Source organism: Penicillium cataractarum, assembly GCF_028827025.1.
Source record: "Penicillium cataractarum strain IBT 29864 chromosome Unknown utg000002l, whole genome shotgun sequence".
NCBI classification, from domain to species: Eukaryota; Fungi; Ascomycota; class Eurotiomycetes; order Eurotiales; family Aspergillaceae; genus Penicillium; species Penicillium cataractarum.
The window spans coordinates 5237063-5263736 of record NW_026622738.1 but is presented as its reverse complement, the minus strand read 5'-3'; the positions used below and the strand labels follow the sequence as shown (position 1 = coordinate 5263736).

Sequence of the window (26674 nt, the reverse complement as noted above, 5' to 3'; positions counted from 1 at the left end):
TTCACATCATGCACGGTTCTAGCCAAATTGAGATTCGACTTTTCAACTTTCAACCTTTCTTCGTAATGTGTTCAAGAAATAATATTCATTTCTGGTATCGAAGCTTAACTAGTAGGTATCAAAGAATCCCGATCCATTCCTCTAAACCCCTCCAGACAATTCCCTCTTCCGACCTCAAAATACAATATCAAGCTAAACGTAACTGAGAAGCAAAATCAAGTCCGACCAGCAGACAATGAGACAGGTAACGCACTAGTAAAATCCCAGACTGGTTCGATTCGCACCACGATAAGTCGTTTGGTCAATCTGATTGCGCTTCGCCTCCGAAGCCGCAGCACCGACCTTGCTGTCATCAATAGACACCTGTGGAACCGAGCCAGACTCCATGATGCAGCTTAGAGGACCACCGTGCGTATTGCTACGCGGCCGACGGGTACTCGGATAGATAATCTCAACGTCGCTGCGACGCGGCAGGTTAGGCACTGAGCGGCTAGGGTCGTAGACTTGTTGGTTGGGCCAGCGTGGAGGTTGTGGGTACCAATTGGCATGGCGCTGGGTCTGGGTGTGTCGAGGCATGTGATGCTTATCAAATGAATGGGAGCTGCTGCGGATTGGGTATGGCACTGCGTGGGTTTGACGGGACGTTTTTCGGCGTTGCGGCTCAACGTGTACTGGGAGAACGGCGGAGTTCTGGCGACAGGACGAAGAATATTTTCGTGGAAGGGGAGGCATTGCCGGTCTAGGGACATAGTGAGGGTGGTGTGGGTGGTGGATAGACATTGTTGGTTGAGCTAGGGATGCTGTCTGCGATCGGCGGACTCTGGCAGGCTCTGCGGGCATGACGACCTCTGGTGCATCGGCGGAGTTCATGGTCATTGTACGAGCGCGACCTTCCATTTTAGTACCTATCGGCTTCGCTGAAGTGGGAGACGTTTGAGTCGTGCTAGAGATGGTCGATCCTTGGGGCTTGCTGGCTGGAGCATCTGCGGCTATCGCAGCGATGTTCTTGCTAGAAGGAGATGGCGACACGACTTGCTTCTCGACGTCTGATGCTGCATTGGGGTCGGAAAGGGCTAGGATCTGGGGATCCGATGATAGTGGCAAGGAGAGTGGAAATGACTTTGGAAGGAATCGTCTGAAAGAGGATAGCGACGACTTTCCCCTCTTGTGATTTGTCGTATACTGTGTTGGAATTGCCGGGACCTTTGGAATGGGAAAATCGGACATCAGTGTTCGTGGTTCGCAGGCGGTTTGCGATGTCATGACCGTTGAAGTACGCGATATCGGACAAATGTCGCTCACGACTGTCTGGCCACCAGGTGAGAGGCGAGACAGGGAGCCATCTGGCGACACTGTCGTTCCCGAGGCAATCTCTCCGTATTCAGAGCCGGGATTCGTATTAACTCGAAGCTGAGGACGCAGACGAACGGGCGCAGGGTGACGGATACTGGGGTGGCAGTTCACTTTATCGGCCAAGGGGTCAAAGAACCACGGTTCCTCGCCGGCTTTTCCATCGTGTTGGCGGCAAAGATTCAAGATCTCGTTCTTCAGAGTTTCGTCACTATCCCAGCTATGACCTGAGAAAACGCTGCCGTTACGAAGAGCTTGGGAGCGCTTATAGATCCCGATGATAGACACATCGTATGGGCGATCGCAAAGCTCTCGTGCGCAGTACATGGTGCAGACCGTAATCCTAGAAACATACTAGTTAGAGATGAGTCAAAAATGACCCTAGCTGGGGAACATACAATGAAACCACGGATACAATGACCGATGATCGGTGAAAAATGCAACTGGTGCCGACTTTCCAGTAGCTAGCATCGGTTCCAGCCGGCAGACATGAAACTTGCTGAGCGGCCACAATCAAACCAGTGACACTCGTACCAAGCCATAGCATGAGATCCAGTCGGAAGAAGTATGTGCAGATATTATGGAGGACTGTTTTCTGTTCCCCAAATCCTCCAATTTTATTATATTGCCAGGCGACCAAACTCTGGAGAGAGACCAGCGGGATAGTAAGAAATGACTATCAGAGAGGTTAGTAAACGGATGCGTCAACTCCAGTATGGATACGTACGGAGACCATGCATAGAATTAAACTCAGAGTCATCTTCGAATCAACCCAGTGGTTACCGTAGAGATAGAAGACAAGGACTAGTCCAACTATAGACTCAAGGATCAAGCAATATAGCGAAACGAATATCACCAACTTTGTCCAAGTGCCCTCCTTTCGAGGCGTGGGGGAGAATCCGGTAGCCATAATTGCGTTGCTGAAGTGCACGAGCTGCTCTGCAGCGTCGCAGACAAGGCTTGAATATCGAGGGCGAGGAGTGCAAGATTTGGTGCACTATACAGGTGGTTGTCGCGTAGCGGAGGATAGAAGGACGACAAACGTCTGGTCTCGACCCGAGCCCGTGGTAGAGTTATCAGCTGGTTGCGAGACAACGTCTAGCGACACGAGAACTGACAGAGACTAAAAGAAGGACTCGATTCCCCTCGCACATAGACGGTGAACGCGTCGACGCGCCTGGATGTGGAGGGGTGGAATGTGCCAGCCGAGGAGTCTGGCATGGCAAGAATCCCAGCCGCGAACATGGCCTTTGCGGAGTCCAATGACTGGAGTGACCAGCGGGCATAAATTTCCCAGCTGCTGATCGTCTGGAATGTCACAATGGAGGAGTTCACAGGTCAAGCAGGGATGTGTTTGGTGGACGCCGATGCCATCCCCACCCTTGGAGCTGCATTGGCTCATCGTCAGAACTCGGCCATCCTTGCAAATCGGTATTTCGGAGAATTTGAGGAATCGCACCCCATGCATTAAATCAGATGGTAATACATCATTGACAGGATCGCCCTCGACGGAGGCGCAGCTGCGAGCGTTGGCTGCCGACAGGCACGACAGGGAGTGTCAACTGGACCCCTCGATGACGTGTGGTCAACTCGATCCGCTCTCCTTCTCCAACACTCCTTCGGATATTACTCTATTCACCGGTGCATCCAGAGGCACTAGATACAACATATTCAATTTGGATTCAAGATATCATGGGCGTACTGGAAGAGTTCCTGTATGGCTTGCTGAAAGATCGCACTGGGTAGGCACGACTTCGATGTACAGACACTCACGTGACCCGAAGGGGATACACCCTGGGAACAGCAAGGACGAACTCGAGCATCCAGGAGTCTTCATATTTGACTGATTCAATCTTACACATGAATGTTATGTCTTTCAACTTCAAGTGGTTCACTCGTCTTCCAGAGCACGCTGGAGCCCGATGTGGTCCGGCCACATCGACGTATCAGTTGATGTGTCTACAACCGACATTCCACATTTGTCATTGAACTGTCACAAGCCAAAGTTAGATTCGAACACTTGGTCCAAGTTATACACGGAGCAAAGATCTAGAATCTGTGAAAAGAAACGAGAACAAACGGGAGAATAAACTTACATATGTTGTGACCACCCAATCTATCAAGCCTTCTCCCATCCTTTCGATTATCATTTCGCCCACTAATCATTCCAGACCTGTGAGCTTCCTTTGGAGTAACACAAGCTCAACTCTCCGATATGAGATGAAGATGTCACAGATCTCCCTAAAACCAAGTCTGTTTGAACAGCTTCCCCAGAGGGCTTGAGAAGTATTTTTTGGGATTTTGATCAACCGACTCTCTCCAAAATTTATTCGCGGAATACTGCAAAGAGTAGAGCGGGTTTATCCTAATCATGTCCGGTTTGCTGTACGAGTAGCAACAACGCAGAATCTATGTGATGGATCACCGCGAGCTTCCAGCTTCAGCTTGCGACCCAGCCCGATAGATGTGCAAGTATACGCAAGAAAGCTCCCAATGACGAAAATCTCCAACCTTGGACGATTTCTAATTTCTCCTCCACTGTTTGCATCGAGAGTTTTTACTGCTATAGACAGCTTTGAACTAGTGTGCATCCCATCATCTTCGTCAGAGCCGCCTATTCAAGCCGCCGCCGTTGGTACAAGATTCTGGGTCCAGTTGATATCGAGTATAGAACAGCTTCTAGGCGTGTCCTTTCTAGTGGAAATACTCACCACATCCTGATCCAACATGTTATATTTACCCTTTGACTACTCTCGTCATGTCTGTGCTTCCCGTTCAACTACCTGAATCCGAATCGAGCTCTCCGGCCTCTACCATTACTAAAATCCCACTCAAACGAGCAAATCAATCCGGTGCACGTCCATGTTTCCTTGCCATCTCTACTTCAGTCTTAGGATTTGATTATGTCTGGAGGTTTTTAATAATACAATAAGATAACATTCGCAATTGGTCAACTAGAGAGCTTAATCACAGATATAAAGTCAAAGTATGAATGACCGTTTGCAATAACAATGTCGCCCGTGTAGCATGCTTGCCCAGTCTAGCCGTATTACGGCATAAATCCATGCAACATGAAATCTCTGAAGCACCGTAGTGCTCATAGTTGCCCTGTGACTTCATATGAGAGCTAACCTTAGCTATTGGGACAATTACAATCACAAGAGTAGAAGATTTTCTTAGGGCCTAAACCCCCTTTTTTTATTTGTTTTGTCTATTTTGACCTTTTTGGGTTTTTGTTGTTATCCTCCTCTTGTGTTTCCTTCCTCTCAGATCATACTCAGTGCAGAATAATACATACAAATCAACAGGATGTCATGGGAAGATCAATAGAGTAGACTCATCCAATCCGGGGGTGGGACATAGTCCAATGGATCTCCCAGACTGGATGGGTTGATTGTCTCACTTTGCTGAGCGGCTGATGCGACAGATTGCGTCTCAGTATGATCGACATCAAAGTCTTCGTCCACCTTCCATTTCATTGCAATTGTCAACAATGTGCTGTAGTCGAGACTTGACACGAACCCATTTCCGCTCAATGAAACAGTGCAACACACGCTGCAGAAAGATATGGGGCCTGTCATCTTTGGTGTCCGTCAATTTGAACATATTACCGATCACGAAAAGTCCATCTTGGGCTCTGGTCAAAGCGCAATTTAATCGGCCTGGTTCGTCTGTGAACCCGATCTTTCCAGTCACCGTAGTGTCATAGATAACCACAGGGAATTGCTGCCCTTGGAATTTATCCACCGTGCCCACGTGCATACGATCGACACCGAGATCTGGGTGCTTCTTGTGGACCAGTGTCAACACGTTGGCGACCAGAGTTCTTTGAGCTTCATATGGCACAATTATCGCAATGTCGTTGGCACTGAGTTCCTTGCCGGGACTCTCAAGGAGCCATCGAGCAAGCTCGACAGCAACCTGTGCATGAGCTGGGTTGTACTGGGATCCGGTGTTCTGCACTTTCGCGTGGGTTCTCTTCAAATTGATGAAGACGGCGTTTGAACGGCAAGAAAGGTACTTGTTGTTCTATTGTCGAATAAACTTTGCCCGAGTGTTGACGTTATTTCCAACCCTGTGCGCGGTTTCTACACGACCCCCTTCAAAGGCGAAGGAGATCATGGCAATATTCGGGTGAGAACGATATTGCACGGTGAAGTCGCCAACAGTTATACCATTGGCAACGAGACGAGCGAGGTGCGAAATTCTCATCTGCTTCATCCAAGGGTTCTCTTGCAGCGTCGAAGTCACGATGGGCTTGGTTTGGTGCGTGTCGCCAACATGCATGAATCCAGCGTCCGGATACTCTCCGTAGAGCCACCATAAGTGGCCCTCAAGTAACTGCCCTGCTTCCTCGAAATAGATCATATCGGCACGGAAGTTCTTGGCGACGAAGTGTTGTGAGAGACCCATGACAGTGCCGATCAAAAAGTCCATACGACTCAGTGTTGTGTCCAGGAGATCCTTGAATGTCTGTCTGAAAGCGATCCACATGTCACGAGTGAAATTGACTCCTGTGCTGTACTGATCAATGAGCGAGCGGAAGGCCTTGCATTTGGGTTGATCGGGCTCACTCCATGCCTCGGGGATGATTCCAGAGTATTGAAGCATGCGGTGACCCAGGCTACTCCCCACGGATGTCAAACGTCTATCCTGGATACCAGTCGCCGTAAGAACCTCTCGGATGTAGAACATGGCGACCATTAGTTCGTGCGAGGACAAATTTGCGGTTTGGATAGCGGCAAGCATGTTATCTTGCTCGGTCTGGTCAAGTCCTTCCTCATCCGCTGCCGTCGCTCGTTGCGGCTTGCCTGCGCAGGTAGACGAGATACCTTCCACTCGGTTCAAGTAGCATAGATGCGAGCCCCGATTGGCACTGTGCCGTCTTTTCGCTTAGCATACTCCTGTGTCAACGGTTCGGCCTTCTTGTAAAGCTCGTTTGCCGTCAAGTTGCTAGGGCAGGCAAACAAGACCCTGTGAGGCTCTTCCGACTCGACGTTGCGTGACTGCAGAAGGGGCATGGCTGACATCAGCATAAACTTGGTCTTGCCACTCCCAGGAGGTCCGGTCACTGCAATAATCTTTCCAGGCATGTGGCGCATACGCAGGAGTGCATCTTGCTGCTGGGCGTTGAGTGAGTCGAGGATAGGGCCCATTTCAACCTCGCCGTGATCGAGAGTGCGATACATATCGGTTTCAGGCAGGTTTTCATAGTTGTTCAACTGCAGACTATGCCAAATATCAGGGGATTGGTATCGAATCGCGGAAAGTCTGTGAGAGGCATGTGTGAACGCCTTATATTGGCGGTCTTTGAAATTCACGTCAACCATTGCCCCGAATGTGTCTTGCCTCTCAAAGTATCGAGGCATGTTCTCGTCATCCATATCTTGGACGTCATGAATCTCTGGCTCCAGGTCCGGGCCCATGTTGACAACTTCACCAGTGTCTGGATCACGAGGACGAACAACGAGGACAGTCGAAAAGCCACCGGGTGCAAACCAGGCTTTCTCGACCACCTTGAAGAACCATCTTTTGGCACGGGGGATCTTGGGAGGTTCGGCAGCACCAGGGCGAGCGGCGTTAGTAGCAGTCGAGTTCAACACCGATGAACGATCAAAATGTGGATTCAGAACATCGGCAGGCTCATAACGACGGCGAATATCTTCTTGCTTTTCCTCTTCGCCACCGCTGTCGCTATCCGTTTCACTGTGCTTGTCGGCGTCCTCGTCGACATCGCCGTTGTTGTCGCCGTTGTTGTCGCCGTTGTTGTCGCCGTTGTTGTCGCCGTTGTTGTCGCCGTTGTTGTCGCCGTTGTTGTCGCCGTTGTTGTCGCCGTTGTTGTCGCCGTTGTTGTCGCCGTTGTTGTCGCCGCTGTTGTCGCCGTCGTTTTCCGTGTCAGGTATGGCATCCTGGTCAAGGATAAGTCTGCCACACTGACCGGCGCGAAGGACAGGGGCACCGTGTGGGAACTTCATCAAACCAAGAAGCCTGGTGGGGTCGTCGGAACCTGGAACTCGCAGCAAGATCATCTCGACAGGTTGAGTACGCAACACAACCTGTTCAGCGACGTCGTGCTCATGTTGCGCTGTCATGCCACGCCCAATCCCCTCGATGTAGTTGAACCAATCAGGGAACGATTGCTTGCACCAATAACGGATATCTTTCTCTCGGTGCTGAGGTGCAGAGTAAGTCGGGATCTTTGGGTTCTTTCCAGTGGACATCGCATATGGGTAGATACCGTGGTCGGACATGACATTGTTGGCGATTTGCACGTAATGTTCTCGGACAGTGTCACGACTACCAGTCATCAACAAAGTGACGCCACGGGATTCAACGATACCGTCACGGAGCTCTCTTATAAAGTCTCCTTGATCGCCGAGATCCACAGGGCCAAAGATTCTGGTTCCCTTGTGCACAATATCTTCCTTGAAAGTGTAGCGGAGGGCGAAGAGGCGTTGAGCCTTGATGTCTGCTTCACAGTCTTTGATCTTTTCCACCATAGACCTCTCATAGATCACTTTGTCGCCCTCGCCCTTTCGACTAACCTGCTCGGTGAAGGTCATGTTCTGTCGAGGCTGGATCTAATATTGAAGGAATGAAGTAATTAGCTGTACATGTCTTTGGAGAGAAGGCGGCGATGAATAACTTACCTGGTCTTGAAGCCAAGTAACCTCCTTCCAGGTAACACTCGCAACCTCATTGGGTGTCAACATGATGGATCCACTCACACGACCGAGGCGACTGTCTCGAAGGCCTTCACCACGATCAAATACGGCATTGATGAGAATCTCCGAGTATGGGGCCTTGTCGAGTCGGACAACGTGGGACAAGTCCACGCGAGATCCACGGGCACAGCCAGGAATATTGACTCCTTCCTGTACGGTGTAGATTCTGCCATCGTCTAGACGAATCGAGCATGTGACAGCAACAAACCCCTTAGGATTGGGCCCAAAGTTGTCGTAATCCCAGTCAAGATCCGGAACGTTACCCGCTCCGTAGACGGGAGGGTCCGTAGTCCAGGCACTATTGACGTTTGACATGGTGAATGATGATGATGATGATGGATTTGGGTATGGAAGAGCGGGTGGAGGAGATCTTTTCATGCCCGACAGATGCGAGAAGCGAGTCCCGAATAAGCAGGCAGGCTAGTAAATAAAAGGCAAACAATGAGCTTAATGGAAATTTTCATTAGGCAAACAACGCGTTCCAGCTGACCAGGCAGTATCGTGGATAAACAAACAGCTGTCCAGTACGCCTACACAGTATTCGTGGCCTTTGGATACCTGAGTATGGCTATATCTCCCTCGGCTTGATGCCGTAGATCTCTCCATGGGGACGGATGGTCAAGGTCTACCTTGGACATGGCTCACAAGGACTGATTGTGACAACCCAGGAAAATAATATCCTTCCCATTACTCTGGGCTAACCAAAATTAGTTGAGGTATCTGGCTGGAGGATTACCCTCTTTCTCAATGTTTTATATACCAATTATGACAGACTAAATATATCTCCATGTTCCCAATACGGCCATATTGATCGACGTGTGGTACAGTTGCTAAAGAGCTTTATTCTAGGGAGCAGTTCTTCTTCGAAGATTCGGGGGTAACAAATGGCAACGAATATCAAAAGCTTTCCGAACCCCATATTCGCTTGGAGTCTGCCGGGATTGCATATCCTCATTAAAGGTAAACGACATCATTTAACTTCAAGAGGGAAGAAGAATTCAACTAGTCTTTCTTCATTAAGATCAATCGAGGAGTCAAGGTTTGTGGGTAGACGATTCCCAAGGCGTCGAGGACATTGTATAGGCCGTGACTGATCAAGATTCCTTCACTGTCGGCGGGTTTCCAGGGACTGGAGTGCTATTCTCCATTGTCCAGTTCATACGGCCAACCATACAAGCTTGGGATCTGTTGGAGCTCACACATCATCTGTTTCCGTCACTTAATCTGTGGTACGCGGTCATACCCATGGTTGTGGCTTGTAGCCCCTCGTAGCATTGTATTCCGAGACACCTAGTAATTCGTGGATGTGGCTGTCTTCATCGCGAATATCGTGGAGTTCGACAAGAAAAAAATCCAGGCGAAGCATCCTTCTTGCTAGCCTGTCTGTAATGGCAGTGTTAGCGAGGACCCCAGCCAATTAAGAAACGAGAGGGATAGTGATGTGCAAGCATATTCACTTCGCTCGTAATGTGTGACTGATATATCTCATATTTAGCAATTTTGTCAGGGTCCACTAAGAATCTCTTCGTAAGCCCGTTATCTTCCTCTGGCTCCATTTTTGCCGGCTTGAGTTGGATGGGCGGGTGGAACAGGCTCAAAGTTGCAGTCAACTCGGACCTAGGAGATAGAAAAGGAATGACATAAGGTTCCCCTGAGGCGACAAGCGATATCGAACTGCCTACATAGCAAACATCACAACATCTGAAAACAAAAACCTCCTCATCCATGAATCGAACCCCCAACCTTGATGTTCCCTATATACTTCACCAAAATGCTCCATCACGATTCCACGATGCCGAAGTCCATACTTTCAAGGCTCCTCCGGGACCACACCCACTAAAGAATCACCCTCTACAGCACCATAATAGCGTAAAACTTTATTATTTAGGGTCTAATATAAAATAGAATATAGGAGACATCTATATAATAAATAAAAAATTTACTTAGAAAAAACTAAAAGAAGAAATCGGCGAGCGGGGGGTTTAGCGGCTCGCCACTCTCCCCCTTGGGGTGTGCCCGGTCATCCGTGGAGCTGTGCTCGACATCGGATACCAGTCAACCATATTTCCCCTCATTTTCCTTCACAGGGGCACACCCTTGGCCAACCAGGTGGCGACCAACCTGGCTTACCAACTAGGCCATATGGGGGGGAGATTACCTGGAAGACTTGGAAGTTGGTGATAACCCTTGTTTATCACCCATCTCGAATATTTTAACGACAATAATCCCTATGCTCATCATTTAATTTTCAGGAATATGGTTTCTTGAAACGTTACCTGAATAACTTTGGGCGTCGTTATCTTTCTCAATTTCTCAATCACTACTTGCTTTTGCCGGCTGATTCCAGGACCAGCCCTCTGATGGCCTGTTGCGGCCCTTTCCTGTCTCCTTTTCTTCTTGTTCTCTTGTCTTCTCTAGGTTGAGACACAATCTAACTGTTTTTTGTAGCAATAGTTCCATGTACCAAATTACTAGTAATTGTTCCTCGTTTGCTTTTCTTTTCGTAAATCGAAATTTGCATCGGGGGATCGTAGATGGATTACAACCTTCCAACCCGCTGAGTGTAAATCTCACCAGGAGTCAGCCCACCAGCTTCTCGACCAAAAAGCACGAATGCCAACAAAATTCCAATCACCTCTACGCTTTCAAACCCTTATATAACCCAGCTTGAACATTACCACCATATTTTGAGTCAGTCTAATAATCACCCGGCAGGTGTACATACTGCAGTATATCCGAGTCTAACCAAATCCGGTTAGCAAAGAACAATGGAAGAATGCACGAACAATCGAATCTCTTACCCTAAATTCCGAGGATCCACCCACTTCAATCCAAATGACTCATTTTTCGTCAATAACAAGCAAGCTGGCGCATAGGAAGCGCGTCGGGCTCATAACCCGAAGGTACCTGGATCGAAACCAGGGCTTGCTAGTTTCTTTTTTGTAGATTTTTAATCTAGGGACCTTTGATTTTTGTTTATGCTGAACATACCGTATTCCCATACACTCTGTATACATCCCTGTCACTCGTGAATAAAAAATCTTCAAGGTCTGCCGCCGGAACGATCGGATAGCGGGAAGTCAACTTTAAAGCACCATAGTCCTAGAGTTTACTGGCCAGCTACGATTCGAGCATGGAAATACCTCAAGGTATGGAGAGTCCTTAGGGAAAATCATAGTTCTTGTGTTCTATTGCAGATAATACCCCTCGCACTGAGGAGCATATCCTAGGTTTATATCTCACGGATTACTCAAAAGAAATCACCAAACCCAAGAAAACAGAGAACGCAATCTGGATGCCTCGAAGAATTGCTGATTAACTCAAACGAGTCCAAGGTGAAATGAAAACAGGAAACAAAAAAACCGCTGGGGAATATACAGATGACACAAACGAATGAAGAAAGGGAAATGAAAGAAGGGTTTAATCTGTCGTATCGGTCTGGATGTAGCTGCACCGTCGAGCCAAGAGAATGGTCGAAAAAAGAAACGAAAAGCCCATCAGACACACAGGACGAACGATTATCGACCGCCATTGCGGAATTGCTCGGGGATGTGAGGAACAGCGGGAGGTTCAGCCACGTCCTCGTCTTCTTCCATTTCATCCTCCTCCAGTTCCTCGGGGTGCCTGTATCACAGAATTAGCTTAGTCTTCAATCGCCGTGTCAGTGTGAATAGGTCAAGGTAACATACGCAAGCAACTCCTTGATATTCCTCATCTCGTAGTGCTTCTTCCGATGCTCCTCAAACTGGCGATGCTTCTCCTTCGCCTCCTCGGTGGTCATTAGAGCATCATCACCTGCAGCCACATCACCATTGGTATCAGGGTTAACGACAACATGTTTATCGCTCCTATGCGACTCCGTGCTCATACTACGCTCACGGTAGATACGCTGTTCGGGACTCTCCGGAGCAATAGGATTCTCCTCAGCCTCGCCGAGCTCCAGATCCGGAATATCATCCTCTGAGACGCCCTTCTTGTGGTGGCCACCACGGGTGGTCTTATCGAGCTCATCGACCACCACATCCTGTGCGTCAATAAGACTCTCCCTCGCCTCTTCGAGGCGATGTTCCTCTTCGTCCTCGGCGGGGTCGTAGTGCGGGGCGTAAGGAGTCTTTGGCTCGTCGATCTTCATTTTCGCAGTGCGCTCCTGCTCGGTCAGGTACAGGTTTGCTTCATCCCACTTCAGGCGGGGCTCGTTCTCGTCGTGTTGGCTGGCGAGAGACTGTCTGCGCGAGGAAGAGCCTGGTTGGGCGGCAGACGAGGAGCGGCGTCGGCCCGCGTTCACCAGGGTGTTTTGGAGAGTGAGTTCCTTGGTGTCTTCGGGTTCGCCGATGGGGGGAATGGCAGGTGGTGTAGCAGCCGGGGCAGAGATGGGAGCAGCCTGGAAAGATCTACTATTCTTCAGGATACCTATATCGCAAAAGAGACGGTGTTGATTAGCGTTTCAGGTTTCGAGAAAACGAGTCCTCCGCTGGAGCTGGGTTCAAGTCGGAAAACGCACCTCTAGGCCGTGGGTGCACATCATCGCTGCTGTGTGCCTTTGACGGCAAATGCGGTGCAGTCGTCATGGTGGGTGGTTGGTAGTCCAAGGACGAAGACACCGTCCGATTTTCAAGTCAACTTCTTCGGAGGGGTAACTGTGGTGGGCTGACAGTCGGCTTTGTCAGACGAGGCTCAGCAGTTCAGCTGAAATAATTTGCAAGGTCACTGAGCAAAGGAGTTAAGGCTGGGTGGCGTGTTCAGAGAAGAACGTGAGGAATGAGGCATATATCAGCCGCGAATATGAAAGTCAGCTGCGAGGTTGCGAAGGTGCAAAGGTGAGGCACGTGGGGCCTGATGACGTCGGGCTTGGCGCCTGACGTCTTCGGCAGAAACGGGCTTCTCTAGACTCTCGCTTGGCGATCCCACGGGAATCGCCCGGATATTTCCATGGTTAGGCGGTTGGGCTTTATTTTGTGATTGATTTGCCGACGGAAGTATTGGACAGAGTTTAGGCAATGTCCAAGTTGGTATATTCTGGAGGGTGGTTCATTTACTCGGAATATGTTGGACTGTGAACGGAATATATAACGCTCGGACAGACGTCAATGTTTCAGAATTGATAATATTTCCTGTATAAAGTATCGAATTTCATAGAATTCTCAGACCACAGACCCCCAAGCTTAGCCAAGCAATGGCAAAAATAACAGGCCTCTCCCAGTCTTTCAATGCAAACAGGAAAATCAAAAATAAAAACGCCATAATACTCCCACCTACAATAGCCCTAGAATAAACGAAGAGGATTGCGTCCCAAAAGATGATTCTCCTCTAACACCAGATCAATCGCCCAAAAATAGGGGGGTATCTGTATATGCAAATAAAATCCAAGGCCTGCCTCGTATAGCCACAAGAATAAAAAAAGGGGTACGACGATATTGAAAAAAAAACGAATGGGTATGGAAAGAAATGGGAAAAAAGAAAGGATCAAGCGATGGAATCAAATTCCTCACGCTCACGGAGACGATTACGTGCAAGCATGTCGCCTCCGTTGGCTGACAGCTGCATCCAGTGTAGTGCCAAGCACATACTCTGCGGATCAGACTTGGAGTCCTTGCCACGGCGGTACATCATCTCAGCCTTGAAAGTATCGCGAGGCCGAGTGAGTGGGAGTGTAACGCGCTGAAGACGTTCGGGATGGGTGAGATAGAGAATGGCCAGCTCGCGCTGCGCAACTGGATTGCCCTCTTTGGCAGTGATGATCCACATCGCTGCTGCATCTTCAATGGCATGGCCGGTTCGCGGGTAAAAGTCCGCCCCTGGATGTCGGCGCAGAAGCTCTTGGGAGACGATGCGGTCTGCGATCTCGACCATGCTGTGGCATACTTCATCCTTGAGACTTAGGGCTGCAAGTCCGAATTGGAGGAAGGCAGTTCCACGATCGGATTTGTTGAGTTGCTCGCCAGGCACAAACGCGGAGATGAACTGCAGGTCCCGGAAGAGCGTCTTGGGCTTGAATTCTAGGATCAGATCTCGCAGGGTAGCCACGATCTGGTCTTCCGATGGTGTTGAGTAGTCGGAGCGTCTTGAGCCACAGGTGACTGACTCGGGTGGAGTCATTGAGGGGAAAGCAGCACCTGTCTGAGGCATCGTGGGTGCATGAGCCGCGGAGAAGCTTTGTCGAGTAGCCCGTGATCGAGAACCATTGGGGCGCTCTCGTTCACCTTCAGACATTGAGCTAGCAGTGAGTCCCGATGCATTGCTATCATTCGAAGACATCAGCGACGCAATTACCAATGATCTCAAGTCTCTCAAAGCGTTGAGCTTGACGAACGGGTTCCCATGGCGAGAGAAGACTTCAAGCAGTCGGTGGAAAACTGCCTTGTATGAGAAGGCAGACGAGTCATCGTCGTCGCACGTTTCTTGCATTAGATTCGATGTATCCGTCTGCGAGTCCTTTCGAGAGCGTCCACTACGGTTGTCGAGAGACCTGCTCCGTCGACCCCCTGATGACCGACGCTCCTCACGAAGATGCTTTGATCGCTCCTCATAGTCGGAGTAGAACCTCCGGACTGCAGCATGCCGCTGCATCTGGATTTGAATGCGGGGTTGATCAAGGTAGCTCGAGAACCAGGCGTCTGTTTCACTACCACAACTCCACACGGGAGACCCCAAGTCGCTCAAGAGCAAGCTAGTAAGCGTCTGCCTCAGCTCATCCATGAAAACGGTCTTTGCATGCGTTTTACGTTCAGTACGACGAGGTTGACGCGTAGCACCTTCGCTGAACATGGATGGAGGCCGCGAGTAGGCAGTAGAGACACTACCAGCATACATCGGATGGCGTTGCGACGCGGACCAGAAAGTGCTATAGGTATCACTGGTTGACGTCGAAGCAGCGCGACCGGGCGATCCACCGATGGAAGAAACATCGATAGAGGGTAGATCACGGGTGGCCCGGTATTTGTCTGAAATTAGACTCTGGATAGACGGCTTGCTTCCCAAAGAAGACCCCAAATCCTGAGGAAGACGAGAAAGCGGATCAGGTACGGGGAGACTAGCACCATGAAGTTGAGAAGCGTGCAAGGGATCCTCGCTCGCATTCGTAGAAGGTCGAGGGGTCGTAGGCATTGATAGACCCGGGAAAGCTCGAGAGCCATAACCCTCGTACCTCGAGCGCTCCATCTGAAACAATTCACTTGCCCAGAGCACCGGGGTTTCTGCCATCGTTTCCCCCACTAGCCGGTTAATGCTGGTTCGCACTTCATAGCAAAACCGATGAATTCGCTCCTCGCCCTTGCAGAAGTTCTCGATCCCGCTGTGGTCCAGCCACTTGCGAGTCAATTCTACCTGCTCATCGGACATTTTCCTAGGGCCACCCTGGCTGCTAGGTGCTTTCATCATGTTCATGACCTGTAGCTCGGGCTTTTGGAACAGGGAAGCCCCTAGTGAGCGAGCTCCGGATCGAGACCGTGATTCGTCGGGCATCTCGGTATTGTAGAGCCGGGCAGAGGCAATCATTGTGAGAGCCATGGTCACATGTCGGGCTTCCTCGTACCTCATGGAATTCTTCACGTCGGTCATGTACCACATCTTGGTGCGAACCTTGGATACAGTGGCCATGAGCGCCTTGACCTGCGTCTGGAGCCGGCGGAGGCTTTGATCCAAAGAGACAAAGTCACTTTCGCATCGCTCAATGACAGCCGTCGAGTGTTCCAGTGAACGAGTGCAGGATCTGTGCATGGGACCTAGGATCCATGTATCGCCGGGGGAGGCGGCTGAGTGTGTTCCTTGTCGTAGCTGTCGGGAGGCATTCCACCAGTAGTGCGCACCCACAAAGTCGGAATCGTTCTGAGAGGAAGCCATGGCCTGGTTGAATTGTTGTTTCAGTGACATGGGGGTCAGCTGCAGACTTCTGGGTTGGCGATCAAAGTCGTCCGAATCATAGACATGGCTCTCTTTGACAAGACGAATGATCGCGGTTTGTAGTGCCTCGTGGTTCTCCTCCAGGCCCAGACCGGTGGAATGTGTGTCATCTTCGCTATCCATAGTAGAGGCTTTTGAAGGTTCATTAGTCTGGTGTGCGAGTAGACTACACGTGAGACCTTGACCGTCATTCGCAACAGAGAATACTGTCCAGTGCTCCTCAGAAGGGTGCTCTAGTCTGGCTCGTTCACTTGGTTCATCTAGATCGCTCAGCTCGAAGCGAATCCTCGCAGCGGTTTGAACGACCCCTTCAAGACTGGAGACGTGCGAAGAGGCCACGGAGAAGATGGAGCCACTTTGTGATGTCGGCCGAGGACTCAATTCAGGGTTCGGTCGGAAGAAACCAGGTTCCATAGGCGGCTCAGGACGCAAGTTGTACGACGGAGAAAGACCAGATGACCAGGATGGCACGCCAGCGGAAGCCGGCGATGAATGCACCGGAGTACAGATCTGCGGGAAAAGAGCGTCTAATAAGGTGAGAATATCCGTCGACGACAGTAGAAGAAAGTTTGACGTAGAGTCACGGCGGATTGTATGATCGACTTGTGCGGATGGCTCATTTGTAGGCTCGAAAGGGACAGTACTCTGGAATCGGGAAAGCATATTGTCAACATGCATTTTGACTGACGGACGAAGATTCGAAAAGTGATGCCTAGGAAAATGGTAAGCAAGACTCAACGCCTAAGCAGTAGCATATCAAAGCAAACGCACATGGATCGCAGGACAGCAAAAACTTGAGAGTAGGCGCGTAGCCCAACCTGACCAAGCAGCTTCTCACGAGCATCTTTCCGGATATGAAAATCTAGCAACAAACCGTGTGTCTAAAAGCCAAGTTGGTCAATCAGTATTTAAACCAGCGAAGGTGAACACATACCTCAGGATACGTCAAAGCGCTATAGAGGAACTTGGGGAAGAACCACTGTACGAAAAGATATTCGAGAAAACGACTGCGACTGTCAGGAGATTCCATTTTCCGAAGAACAGCCTTGGCAAATTGCAAGACTGCACGAGGGAATCCACCATCGGGATCGTCGAGGACACGGAAAAGGTTATCCACGGCAGAAGCAAAGAACTCCTCAGCAACGTCCGTCCGTAAGGGATCCAAGGCTTCAGGGGCGAAATCCAATCCGGCAGGGCTATCTATATGTTCCAAGAGAAACGCTCCAGTTTGTAGGATATCCATCAGGTAGAGCTCAAATTTGGGGCGGGCTTTCCAATTGCAGCCCGTAGCCCAGGAGGAAAGAATCTGGCCAATAAGAGGATAAAATTTACTGCTGCCGTGGGAAATTAGTTGGGCGCAGACGGTCGACCATGTATCCAGACGTAACCTCGCCTCGGGAGATTCGGGATCCAGTGGTGAGGCAAACACGTTACAAAGCAAGATTGTCAATGGATCGGTCCTTTCAAAGGTATACGCATGATTCTTGAAGGAAGAAAATTGGGCCGGGTTTCGATTATAAGCATACTGGCCGCGGAGCCGGGATGAAGAGGAAGCAAAAGCAGGGTCTCCGGATTCCAATATGGTGGCCGGGGAGGTGAATGTGGCCAGTTGAGCAGATGTAAAGCTGCGAAGTCGGTCAACCAAGAACTGCGGATCAGAACGAACCATTCGCAAAATTTCCAATAAGTCCGTCCGGGATTGAGGGCTGAGTTGGTGGAAGAAATCAGATGAACGGTCCAATTCGGATTCTGCGAATGGCTCGCGTTCGTCCGATAGGTCCTGATGCTCATCGTGGCGAGCGCTGGAAACACAGGATTCCTGAAGGTCAAAAAGCGTATGATAGAGGGCAACGAAACTGGCCTTGTCATCATGTTTGAGAGCTTCGACTAGACCGCGCTGGACCGTGTTCCCAACGCGGATCATACGCGCAGAGATTCCGATGGATACCTTGGTCGCGCGTAGGCGCTGTTCCAGACGCTTCCTTTGGACCCGTTTGCGCTGGCTTTGGCGATAGCGCGTGGCAAAATCCTCGAATGAAACCTGGGGCGCATCTTCGACCTCCGGAGGAGGAAGAGGAGCGGACATGGCGAAAGCCGTGGTTGGGCGCATAGATTCAGGCCGAGGGGAATCGGCCATTCTTAACTTGGGACTGGACCGGGCCGAGCCACCCAACTCACCTGGCCCCACGGTTGGGTCCGCTTCCGTTGGAAAGATGGTCGCTGAAGGTGATGCAGCAGGGGAAGGGGGTAGAGGTATTGATGCGGGATCAGCCCGATGCAATAGATCATCATAAGGTGGATCAGTCTGGAGAGGGGGCATCCGCACGGCTGGGAGAATAGGAGAAAGAGAGCAGATCAGATTGGGAAGCCAAGAGTCAAGTAGTCAGGCACCGACGGCGCATTTCGCGGAGAAACGGTGGCGGGTAGTTTCTCCACCCCACGAAATCGCCGTCTCAAGATGGGAAAATGATTGGGGGCAAAAATGTATAGAATGGGGGGGGGGGGGGGGGGGGGAAGTTGAAGAATCACTCACTAATTGCTGAAGCCAGCGATGAGGATAAATAATCCTCTTGGTGGTAGTCCAGCATCTCGGGTTGGGTCGCGCCAGCGGGCGGAGGAGTGCACAGTCGCGAGATGCCCCTGGCCGCGGTGGGCGGATCCTTATCGCATGGTTCTATCGCGGGGCAACCAACTGGCCGGGGCTCATGGGAGAGACGACGCACCCGGTCGGAGGGGATAAACGGATGATCGATGGGTTCCAGGATGGAATCTCGCGACGGAGGAGAAGGGGAGAAAGTGTAAAGAGCGAGGATGATCAAAGGGAGAATGGCCGAGAGCGAGAGGGAGAGGGAGGCAAGAGAGAGAGAGAGAGAGAGGAGGGGTGAAGAGTATAGAAAGGAAGGGGAGGAAAATCACGCGGAAAAAGAGTGATTCTGCTGCAAGTACGAAACAGCAAGCGACTCGAAGCGGACTGATGCAGACGGTTTGTCTCGGAGAGTACCTGTCTATAATCTGGGCCAAGGAGATTTCCGCTGCAACAGTGTTAGTCAAGTCCAGACAAGAGGGAAAGTCGAAGTGTCTAGCTGTTGGCCGCGAGTTCCGAGTACACGGGCACGATGCGCTGGCACTGCATGCAGGAATGAGGTGGACAGACGAGCCCGCCACGATGATTCGCCCGCCGCCCTCCTTTGGCCTCTGCGGAGTCAGCGTCTTGTTGGCTGGCCTGTCGGGGCTGGAGCCAATCGTTGGCCGCGCGGGTGTTGGATGTGTGTCAAGAAAAGGACTGCAGGCGAGAGAAAAGCATGCTGAAAGTCTCGCTGCGTGCAGAGAGTAGCTGTGCGGTGGAGAAGGGAGGGGGCAAAAGTAACTCGTTGGTAGTCAGTAGTCGTGTCGATGCGGGTTGATACGCCCCTCGCCAACCAGACCAGATAGAGTTGGACAAAAGTAATTAAACACTTTAAGCAGATAATAAAATAAGCAAACAGACTGTCGGTGTAAATCGTTATAGTATCTTTTCCTTCGGGGGATTTCTCAACCAAACGTTTCATCATGAGCGCTTCTACTACTTTCCTCTGTATACTTCGCCTGGGAGATGCCACACTAGCATAGTGGACTGCCCCTACCGACCATAATATCCCTGGCCTCCTGCACAATCTACACGGGTAGCCAGTCAGGATGAGTCAACTCGCAGGGAATACAAGGCTTCAAAACCCTGGTCATACACGTCGCGCTGCATCTACTCAGGGCCACGGCAGTCATCCTGATGAACGCTGTCATTGGCCCGAGGCTCACTACCAAAGTAGCAACATGGCACCTAGACCCGCCAGCGATGCGATGCGATACATAAAAAAAGATACTTGCAAAGAAATCCCATTCGAGGAAGACATACTCACATTTTCACCGAAAAAAAAGAGAGCCAGTAATCTGGATAAAATGACAATGCTAAAATGTTACTCATCGTAGCCCTCACAATGCGGATTTCCCTCTTGAATCCAACAGAAAACGCCCGTCATAATGCATACAGTGTCCACGCCATAATCCGAAAAAAAATATCATGTCAAGAGAAGACAAGAGCCGAGGTAACGGGTACACTTTAGCGCCAGACCCATTTCTTATCCGTCTCTTTCTGGCCCACACGTACAGCGTACTGGTCCAGGGTAGCCTTGATGGTTTCCTTGGTGACCTTCGGGAACCTAAATGCAACGTCAGTACAAGCACAGAAATCGAACCTTTGAGGGGCGTTAACATACCTTTTCTTTAGAATCTCGACGGTCCCGATCTTATTCAGATCACTAGCCTCGACTGCCTGTTTGAACTCATCGAGTTGGTCCGGTGGGAACTGTCGCTTGGCCTTGGTCGTTGCGGGTGGTCGAGCACTGCCGACTGCGGGCGCGCCCGGTGTAGTAGAAACCCGGAAAACATCCAGAGTGCTGTTGCCAGCAGGCGCGATGCGTGGCTGAGGGGGCGCTGGCTCCACAGGCTTTGGCTTCTCCCAGTAGGCCGTTGAAAACGGATCGATGGGGAACTTGACGACATCGGAGATGGTCTCGACTTGGTATGCCTTCATCTCGGGATCCACGCCATCCGCAGCCCAGCGAAGACCGCTGGAGACAGGTTCGAGATCACCCACGATGAGGCGTCGTTTGCCGGCGAGCAGAGCATCGTCCTCGTCATCGAGGAACCCGTCCATGTCATCCTCGCCATCCTCGCTGCCCTCTTCATCTTCCTCCGAGTCTAGATCCTCACCCTCCTCAGGCTCCTCCCACTCGGCCTCGGAATCATAATCATAATTAATGTCCGGCAAGCCTCGGTAGTAAGGGTTCCGTGCAAGCTTCTTCGCCGATGCCGCAGGCACGGAGCGTGAGAACGTGCCCTGATATGGAGGGCGCACGTCCTCACCGAACCGGAGGGTCTTCATAGGGATCTGGCGGAGGATGTCGCGGGCATCCTCCGCAGCCTTGGTCTGGTCTTTACCGTCAAGATCCATTAAGGAGTCGTCACTGACGTTCTGGATCCTCAACAAAATCTCTTTCACAGACTGCCTAGGTCGGCCACAGCGTCGATGGAACGGAATGATATGGAAGATTTCTGATGGGCGGAAAGGTAGGTGTTCGTGAGAATTCGTATGGCTGGCATCCAAAGAAGAATCTAATTTTTGGCGAACGTGTTTGAGCGCCTCGGGATCGCGATCGAATCGATGACAAGGTGCAAGCCTGGTGTGTGACTGGAGGAAAAATTCGGGGAAGGTCTTCTCGTAGTCGGACTTGGTTGACTTTGGAGAATGTGTGAGGTGAAGTTCTGAGGTGGCAGGTGCTGGCTTCTTAGGAGAGGTAGAGTTTCCAGGTGTAGATTTGGTAGTTGTGGAAGGTAATGGCGGTTTCGCAAAGAAAGAGTTCAACTTGGGTTGAGCCTAGAATGAGGAGTTAGTAAAATTGTCCCGGAGTACTTGTCAAGGCCTTCAGTAGGACATACCCTCTCCTTCTTCAACTTCTCTTCCTCCTTACGCTTTTTCTCTTCTTCCTTCGCAGCCTCTTTAGCGGCTTTTTCCTCGTCTTTAGCTTTCTTCTTTTCTTCACGCTCTGCCTCGCGCTTCTTTTTCTCTTCCTCCTTTAGCCGCTTCTCTTCTTCTCGCTCCTCATCCCGCTTCTTCTTTTCCTCTGCCTTTAAGCGCTTCTCTTCCTCCTTTTTGGCCTTTTCTTCCAGCCTTTGGCGTTCGCGAGCTTCCTTTTCTTGCTGTTTCGCGTCCTGGCTGGCAGGAGACAGCTTCCGCTTCTTCGCAGCTGGCGTGGACGCTGAATCGGATTTCGCTGGTGAGAATGAAAATGGCTGTTGAACGGGCTTGGCTTCCACAGAAGAGATACAGCTAGGGGTCGTTGCTTTGGATCCAGACATTATAACTAAATCCTCACTCCTCACAGTAATTTCGACAGTCGGGACGGGAGGTAGGGTGAAGGGTTGCTCTTGCGGTTTGGTGATCCCCTTGGAGGGAACTATGAGGGCAGGGTCCTGATTTTCTTGGTTTTCGGTGCCGCAAGTAATGAAAGGCCGCTTCTGCTCCGATGATGACAGGCCAGGATCCTCAATTTCGTGAATCGTCCTTTTTCCAGGGCTTGAAGAAGGCGATGCCGCGAGGGGAGATTGCTGAGGCAGGGGCGATAGACTCATTCCCGGATCCATCGAGGCAGGTGCGGGCGAAGTGACGCGGTTGTCGTTTAAGGCTGGGACGACACGAGACCAACAATTTCCTTGGATGCCGAATTGACAGACATCAATAGAAACAGCAGTGTGTATAGTAGTCGAAGAGCCGTATATTCGAGCGAGGTGTTCTTTCCCAATGCCCACAATTCTTGGAGGGTCGTAATCGGCTGGCTTGGAAGGGGAGAACTGTGGGTTGTCAGGACGCGTTAATGGGGTTTCGCGCAGCGCGTCCGATAAGGCACGTGTCCCGTTATGTAATGCCACTGCTCCCAGGTAACTATCCTAAGGTTCATAGACTATAAGGGCTGTATTTAATATGAGCTAGATTCAATTGACGAGATTTGGTGATCTATTCTAGAGAAAATTTATCTTTTCAAGGCATCATTACCAGGAAACTCTGGAAAGAACATGAGTCTACAGTCTTAACATATGGCTCGAGGCCAGCATAGAAATCACCCAACCAAGCGTTGATAAGGCTATCAAGAAGATGAGTCCATTACAACAACTTCAGGAGGTTGAACGTAATGTTACAATTAATATGTTTGTTCAGATTTGAGAGCTATACGACAAAATAAGGCCGGGGCAAGCCCGGATGCAGGAGTGAGAAGAGCGCACAGGAGCCAAAATTCAATCCAAATGATTCCTCGGCTTTGCAGGAATCGCAAAGAGAACAGGAGTAACGGAGCTAACGGAAACGGAAAAAATATCAGGGGATATTGACAGAAACTGTGGCACGAAAGGACAGTCATCAAGACTGTCGAGCGCAACACCAAGCACGGAGATTTAGTAGGAGAGGTATTATGTGCAGCGGTGTAAGCGATCATAAGAAAAGCAACCCACGAAGAGAGATCATAAGAAAAAGGCAGAAAATAAGAAAAGGGCAAGAGAGCAGGCGCTGCGTGAATAGAAAGAGAGGTAGAGGGGGCGGATTCCCCGAGGATAGACCTTTAATCGCTAAGGTCTGGGTTTGCGACGAATAATCGCACATTGGTCATTGATGTAGTGCGATCATCTACACTGCCTCGTCGCCGTAGGTCATCTGCCTTTTTGGCTTTCTGGGCAGCAGTTATGACTGCACTGGGGGCTTCCATGTCTGGTACGAAGTCTTCTTGCTCGCTACTATTCGTCGTGTGTGTTGTAGCGGCATCATCCTTGAGTGATGACAGGCGGCTCTTCTCCTCTTCGTGTTTCTCGGCGGGTGTGTTCTCAGAAACACCAGGGAGATCAGACTTTTCATTCGGAGGTGTGCTGTTGCTTCCCATGGTGCCCTGCTGGCGCTGATAACCACTAGGGTATCGGTTGCTTCCCAGAGAGCTGCGGCCACTGCCAGTCCTCCTGTGCATCCCTCGTTCCTCGTTGCTGCGGGCATCATCGTCATCCTCGCCAATCTCATTGGCACTCAGGCGAACCGGCACCTTGGCACCAACCAGGTTTGACGGGGAAAAGTCCATTCCAGCCTTCATTCCGTGTCGAATCTTGCCACTTGCGATGGTCGATGAGCGTCCGGCGCCATGAACCTCGAGGTACGCCCTCTTCTTATCCCGCAGGGCCTGTTCCCGCATGCGGGCGTCCTCGGGCTGTGCTCGGTCACACCAGACCGTCGCCTTCTGTCGTCGCATGAGGGCGACGTATCCAAGTTGCGAGCCGCCCGAGCGGTTCGAAGCGCTGCGTCGGATATCCGGTCCTCCTTGGGCCATTTGGCCGGTGGAGTTGGTCGAGGTGGTTGTGCTGGACATGCGGCGAGACGAAGGGAACCCGACGGGAGGGGCCATTGTATGCGGCGAGACTGCAGAGCCAGGAACACCTTGGTATTGTTGTTGGGAATTTGAGGCGTGGGCGGGGAGCACGTGGGAAGAAGTAGTGCGAGTGCGACTGTGGGCGGTTTGTGGGTAGGCGGAGTGAGGCGCGAGGTTGCGAGGGGCATCATAGGCCTGGTAAGGGTAGCCAGCCTGTTGGTTGGGCATCGGTTTGCGGGCTGGAGGTCCCTGATGCATGGGCATGCGGAATTCGGTAGTCATGTTGGGCGGCGGCTGGGAACTACCCATGCAACACTTCGCTTACGACCGGCGTGGCGGAGGGGGTTGATGGAAGACGAGGTCTGCTCGACTAGCGGCAGGATTCTGTTGACAGCTCGCAAAGGAGATCGCTGCGTCCGGTTATAAGTCGCAGGCCCCTATGAAGCCCGAAGACGTGCTCTGCGATTTGCGATGCGCGGCTGACGGGTAAAAGGGATCGGCGGTTTCAGCGCCTACCACAAGGGTGCAACGGGTCCGTGATGGGGATCTTTTTGAAGCGGGGAGGTTGATGATTCGAGGGAAAAGCGTTTCAAATGTCTCGTTGTGCCAGTCAATGGAAAGCTCGACCGATGCTTTTCAACTCTAGCTTAGCGGGAAGGGGGGGGTTATCGAGACCAAATCCTTGTGGAAGAAATGGAATGTGGACGCTCGTTTCAAGGCGCACGTTCGGTCCTTGTGGGAGATGCAATTGATTGAGTATGTGTGCTGAAGAAAATGAAACTCGTCCGAGGGGGAGCGAAAGAAGACAGCGTGTTGAGGGGAAAGAGATGAGGGAGGAGTAGGGAGAGGGGAGCACCAAGAAAGCGTCAGAGGAGACTAAAGCGACTAAGAGACTAAGAGACTTTGGCGGTTCGCCCAGCAGCAGTGATGATTGGACGTGGCGGAAGCGGACGGACCTGAAAATGTACTCGTCCACCAACTTTGCATGGTGGAGTACCTTTTTTTCCCACTCTTCCACTTTTTCCAAGGACTACCAGGGACTACCAAGGGCTAACGGGAGACTAACGAGCGCAACGCAGTAAAATTCCCTGAAATCCCATGTATTTCCTTGAACCTGGTGCTCCGAACCACTCAGCCACACGGGATGGGGTCGAAGTTACGAGTATTACGCTTACAGATAACGGTACAGTACCACTTTGCTTACAGAATTTAGGCAGTCAACCATTGCAACGTTACAGTTCAAGTCCGTCGATGATACTGCTACTGTGGCTGATTATGTATCTCTTAGCTGGTGATAGGATCAGCCTTGTTCTACAGGCTGAGACATCAGACGATCTCCCTTTTTGGCCTAATAATTCTAGTGCTTACCATTCGGCAGGTCATAGTATAAATGAGGAAGTACTTTATGTATCTGCAGTACAGATTAATAGACAAGCTCTCTACAAATTGGCTGGACGCCGAGTACGCGAGTGCATAAATGCAACGTGCCCATACTCGCGATACCCTTGGTTGTGCTCCCGCAGAATCACCACCCGTTGACGGAAGTGGTTCGTATGATGATACGCGTCATGCACTTCCACGCTCTCCCATCCCACATACACGATATAACACAACGATCCCTCCATCGGCTCCACCATCCATCCCCCGGTGACCCCGAGACATCCAGGTACCTCCCGCACGATCGTCGTCCATAGCGCCCACGTTGCTTCCCACCCGGCCGGGTCAGGGGTGAGATAGAAGGCCGTGCCCGTGACGGGCGCTCCGTTGCCCAGGCTCTTAGGCTGCGGTGTGAACTCGGACATCATCGCATGCCGCACGATTAGCGACGTGGCACTCGGGACGCCGAGCGCCGTCAGACTGGCTGTGAGCTGCTGCCATTCTGGTGAAGCTAGGAGAGCATAATGCTGGTGGAGCGAATCGCGGACTAAAACAAGCGAGAGTACGATGGTTATTTCCCGATCTTTGCGGTATTTTGTGCTCTTTTTGCTTTTTTCAACTTCGTATTTTCTCACATTTCTCGTATTCTGGCGTTTCTTTTCCAAGGTTCTGGATCTCTGGATCCGATCAACGGTTCTGTTCACTCACCGATATGTAGATGGACCTCGTCCGGCTTTTCCACGTGTCGTCCCCAGTACAGTCGGCGGAAGCCAGCCCAATTTTCTAGTACGTTTAGTATCTGCGACCAGACTGCACCAGCTGGTGTGGAAGGCGTGTCGATCTGGATCTCCTCCTTGATGGGGAGGATGATCATTTGTGTGGGGGCTGCCGCGCGCGCCATGTTGAGTATATTAAAAGTGGGTTTCTTGATAAACGGGGAGTTCTAGATCTTAGTTTGAGAGGTTACCAGCAAGGCTTGCAAGAAAAAGAACTACAAGCTCTTCTTATGTTCAGAATTTCTAGAAATATGAGTAGCAGCTCTAATTACCGAGGACCGATGTCCGCGGGTTGACCAGCTGTCGATAATGCGGGGTAGAGAGGTATATACCCCTGTCGATTAGATTTATGCATCCATAAGAGTGGTTCTTCATTTACTTCAGTGGAATAAAACCCACAAGGCTTGTCCTCTACCTAATTTCCCCTAATTACAAATTTTACGATAATGACAAAAACCCAGCGATAACCGCTCAGACCACCCGTTCCTTACTGTTTATCTATAGGGCTGATCACGCGATCAGAGCCTCATATGGAGGAATTACGGCTAATTTCTAAACAATATTGACATGGGTTCAGTCCATAGTATACATACTTGGAAATTGTTCGGAATTA

General features: G+C 50.8%; 8 protein-coding genes across 8 annotated transcripts; 1 reads left to right on the top strand and 7 right to left on the bottom strand.

Annotated features, from left to right (window-relative positions):
• Positions 1-252: 252 nt before the first annotated feature.
• Positions 253-2260, bottom strand: N7496_003938 (uncharacterized protein; the record flags this gene model as incomplete). The annotated part of the gene is made up of 3 exons (XM_056696869.1): positions 253-1693; positions 1749-2026; positions 2078-2260. The coding sequence occupies 3 exons, from the start codon at positions 2258-2260 to the stop codon at positions 253-255; spliced, it is 1902 nt and encodes a 633-aa protein (XP_056559081.1).
• A 411-nt stretch (positions 2261-2671) lies between these two features.
• Positions 2672-3010, top strand: N7496_003937 (uncharacterized protein; the record flags this gene model as incomplete). Its single annotated transcript, XM_056696868.1, has 2 exons — positions 2672-2781; positions 2848-3010. 2 exons carry the CDS (start codon positions 2672-2674, stop codon positions 3008-3010), a joined length of 273 nt encoding a protein of 90 aa, XP_056559080.1.
• A 1663-nt stretch (positions 3011-4673) lies between these two features.
• Positions 4674-8390, bottom strand: N7496_003936 (DEAD/DEAH box helicase; the record flags this gene model as incomplete). Its single annotated transcript, XM_056696867.1, has 5 exons — positions 4674-4817; positions 4873-5379; positions 5425-6156; positions 6228-7931; positions 8001-8390. 5 exons carry the CDS (start codon positions 8388-8390, stop codon positions 4674-4676), a joined length of 3477 nt encoding a protein of 1158 aa, XP_056559079.1.
• Positions 8391-11593: 3203 nt separating this feature from the next.
• Positions 11594-12643, bottom strand: N7496_003935 (PP1-complex regulatory subunit GLC8; the record flags this gene model as incomplete). Its single annotated transcript, XM_056696866.1, has 3 exons — positions 11594-11699; positions 11765-12485; positions 12577-12643. The coding sequence occupies 3 exons, from the start codon at positions 12641-12643 to the stop codon at positions 11594-11596; spliced, it is 894 nt and encodes a 297-aa protein (XP_056559078.1).
• An 895-nt stretch (positions 12644-13538) lies between these two features.
• On the bottom strand, positions 13539-18294 carry N7496_003934 (uncharacterized protein; the record flags this gene model as incomplete). Its single annotated transcript, XM_056696865.1, has 3 exons — positions 13539-16686; positions 16746-16855; positions 16909-18294. The coding sequence occupies 3 exons, from the start codon at positions 18292-18294 to the stop codon at positions 13539-13541; spliced, it is 4644 nt and encodes a 1547-aa protein (XP_056559077.1).
• A 1773-nt stretch (positions 18295-20067) lies between these two features.
• Positions 20068-22139, bottom strand: N7496_003933 (putative chromatin assembly factor 1 subunit A; the record flags this gene model as incomplete). Its single annotated transcript, XM_056696864.1, has 3 exons — positions 20068-20167; positions 20225-21384; positions 21447-22139. The coding sequence occupies 3 exons, from the start codon at positions 22137-22139 to the stop codon at positions 20068-20070; spliced, it is 1953 nt and encodes a 650-aa protein (XP_056559076.1).
• A 980-nt stretch (positions 22140-23119) lies between these two features.
• On the bottom strand, positions 23120-24190 carry N7496_003932 (uncharacterized protein; the record flags this gene model as incomplete). Its single annotated transcript, XM_056696863.1, has 1 exon — positions 23120-24190. The coding sequence occupies one exon, from the start codon at positions 24188-24190 to the stop codon at positions 23120-23122; it is 1071 nt and encodes a 356-aa protein (XP_056559075.1).
• A 1157-nt stretch (positions 24191-25347) lies between these two features.
• Positions 25348-26186, bottom strand: N7496_003931 (uncharacterized protein; the record flags this gene model as incomplete). Its single annotated transcript, XM_056696862.1, has 2 exons — positions 25348-25787; positions 25994-26186. The coding sequence occupies 2 exons, from the start codon at positions 26184-26186 to the stop codon at positions 25348-25350; spliced, it is 633 nt and encodes a 210-aa protein (XP_056559074.1).
• Positions 26187-26674: the final 488 nt, after the last annotated feature.